Genomic DNA, 1,932 nt, shown 5'->3' with positions numbered 1-1,932 from the left:
TCGGTGACAGCCATCACGGATGAGCGGCTCGCAGCTCTGTTTGTGCCGCCGAAGCCTCGCATTTGCATTGCACTGCGGTACCCGGCGGAGTGGGGCTGCGGCGAGCGGCGGATTATTTATTGCGGGCGACGGTGCTCAGTGCTGCCACGGCGTGGCGGAGCGGCGGAGGCGGGCACCGGGCGCGGGGCAGCGCCGGGAGACTGCGCCGCTGCTGCCGGCACCGCGCAGGGGCTTAACCCCAGCCTCCCCTCATCCAAAAATATATATATTAAAAAAGAGATATATTTTTAACAATGAAATCCTGCCTACCGCACCTCTACAGATCATTGCTCCTGTGGGCCGATACTGCGCTGCCCCCTCCCTTCGCTGTGCCCTCAGTGTGTGTGTGTGTGTGAGAGCCGGGGGCGGCCCTCGGTCTGTGCCGGCCGGGCTGCCCCCCAGCGTCCCTCGGGTCAGAGAGGCTGCTCGGCCGGCCCGGAGCGCTCGGATTCGAGCTCTTGGTTAAAGGCTTGGGAGCCGGGGGGGGGGGAGGGAATGTTGCCGGGCAGAGAATGGTTTCTAAAGGGGTTCGTACACGACGAGGAGGATTTTAGGGTGAGGAGGGGAAGTGCCCTCGCACCTGTACCTGTGGATGAAGAGAGGGGTACGCGGGACGCGGGGAGCTTTGCAAACAAACGCACGGCCGGCAGATACCGGGGGCTGAAGCGCGGGGCTCTGTGGCAAAACGCTGCAGCTGCCTTCTGCTTCCCTGCGGGAAAACTGCAATGAATGTGGCCGGGAGGGCAGAGCTCGGGGTGCCGGGATTCGGGGTGCGCGAGGGCGGGGGGAGGAGCGCAGAGGACGTGCAGATATGAGTGCGGCACAGAGCACAGCGCCGAGCGTTCGGCTGTCACCGAAACGGTTCGGACCGCGGCCCGGCCGCGCAGAGGAGAGCGCTGAGTGCCTTCGGATATTATGAGGGCAACGAAGAAATGGTTTCGCTGCCCGCGGCCGGGATGTGGACGGTTCGGTTTGGATGCGAGCGATAACTCGAGGGAGAGAAGGAAAAACCAAAAGGAAAAAATAAAAGAAAGAGAAATAAATCAATGCATAAGCAATGCTGCAAAATGTAAATAAAAGGGAGACTTGTGCGATTTTTTAAACGTTGGTCTCCGTGCCACATGGATTCACATAAAGGCCTCCCGACCACAACTTTTTAAAGTAGGGCCGCTGAGCTCCGCTCGCCCCGAATATTGGTGTTTCACGGCGCGTTTTCGTTCTGCCCCACGTTGGGGGAAATCCTCTCGTTTTAAATCTCTTTGTGCTCACCGCGCTGGGTGCTGGGCTGCTGTCGTTCCCCCTTTTTATAGCCCTATTTGCAGAGAGCACAAAACTTTCCTGGGGAAGGCAAACACGCGTTTCCCAATGAGCCCGCAGCTCAGAGCCAGCGTTCTGCCAGGTGTGGCCGCGGGTCGGCCGGCACTGAGAGTTTAAGGAAGTTGAAAAAAAATTGGAGGCAATCAACATCTGAATGTGAAAGTCCAGCTGAGGCCGCGAACAATACGAACTATTGTGGGGCGACGTTTTAACTCGCTGCTGTTTTATAGGTATCGTAATCAGCCCCCGGAAATGAGATAAATAGTTCTCCGACAACAACAGAACTCTCGGGTTAAAGCTGCTTTAGGAAACGGGGCTCGCAGGAATACCACTTTCCGGCGGAGAGCGTTTAAAATGAGGATATTGGCTGTGTTGTAATGGGAACACGCACGGCTCGGGGTGTGCCCTCCTCCGCAGGAACCGCGGGGTTACGGCTCCGCCGTGCGCATCGCGGCGAATTTCATCAGCCCTGTTACTGTCCCAGCCCTGGGCCGGGAGTGAGATTTCCGCTACGGGTAACTGCCATGTTGAAAAATGAACGTGGAAATGTTTGTTTCGCGTTGTTGGTGGTTTTTT

General features: G+C 57.7%; 1 protein-coding gene across 2 annotated transcripts in view; it reads left to right on the top strand.

The window, feature by feature from the left end:
- The window catches only part of LOC100538839 (homeobox protein Hox-A7), an 11,259-nt gene that overhangs the window by 4,539 nt on the left and 4,788 nt on the right, over window positions 1–1,932 (top strand). Inside the window, exon 3 of one of the 2 annotated variants that reach the window (XM_010712843.2) lies at window positions 565–566. The exons of the other annotated variant lie outside the window; for it this stretch is intronic. Coding sequence (XP_010711145.1) covers window positions 565–566 — 2 coding nt within the window. The remainder of the gene's footprint in view (window positions 1–564; window positions 567–1,932) is intronic. 2 annotated transcript variants of the gene reach the window in all.

The sequence above is a fragment of the Meleagris gallopavo genome, chromosome 6, assembly GCF_000146605.3.
Source record: "Meleagris gallopavo isolate NT-WF06-2002-E0010 breed Aviagen turkey brand Nicholas breeding stock chromosome 6, Turkey_5.1, whole genome shotgun sequence".
Taxonomy (NCBI): domain Eukaryota; kingdom Metazoa; phylum Chordata; class Aves; order Galliformes; family Phasianidae; genus Meleagris; species Meleagris gallopavo.
This window is presented reverse-complemented; position numbering and strand designations above follow the sequence as displayed.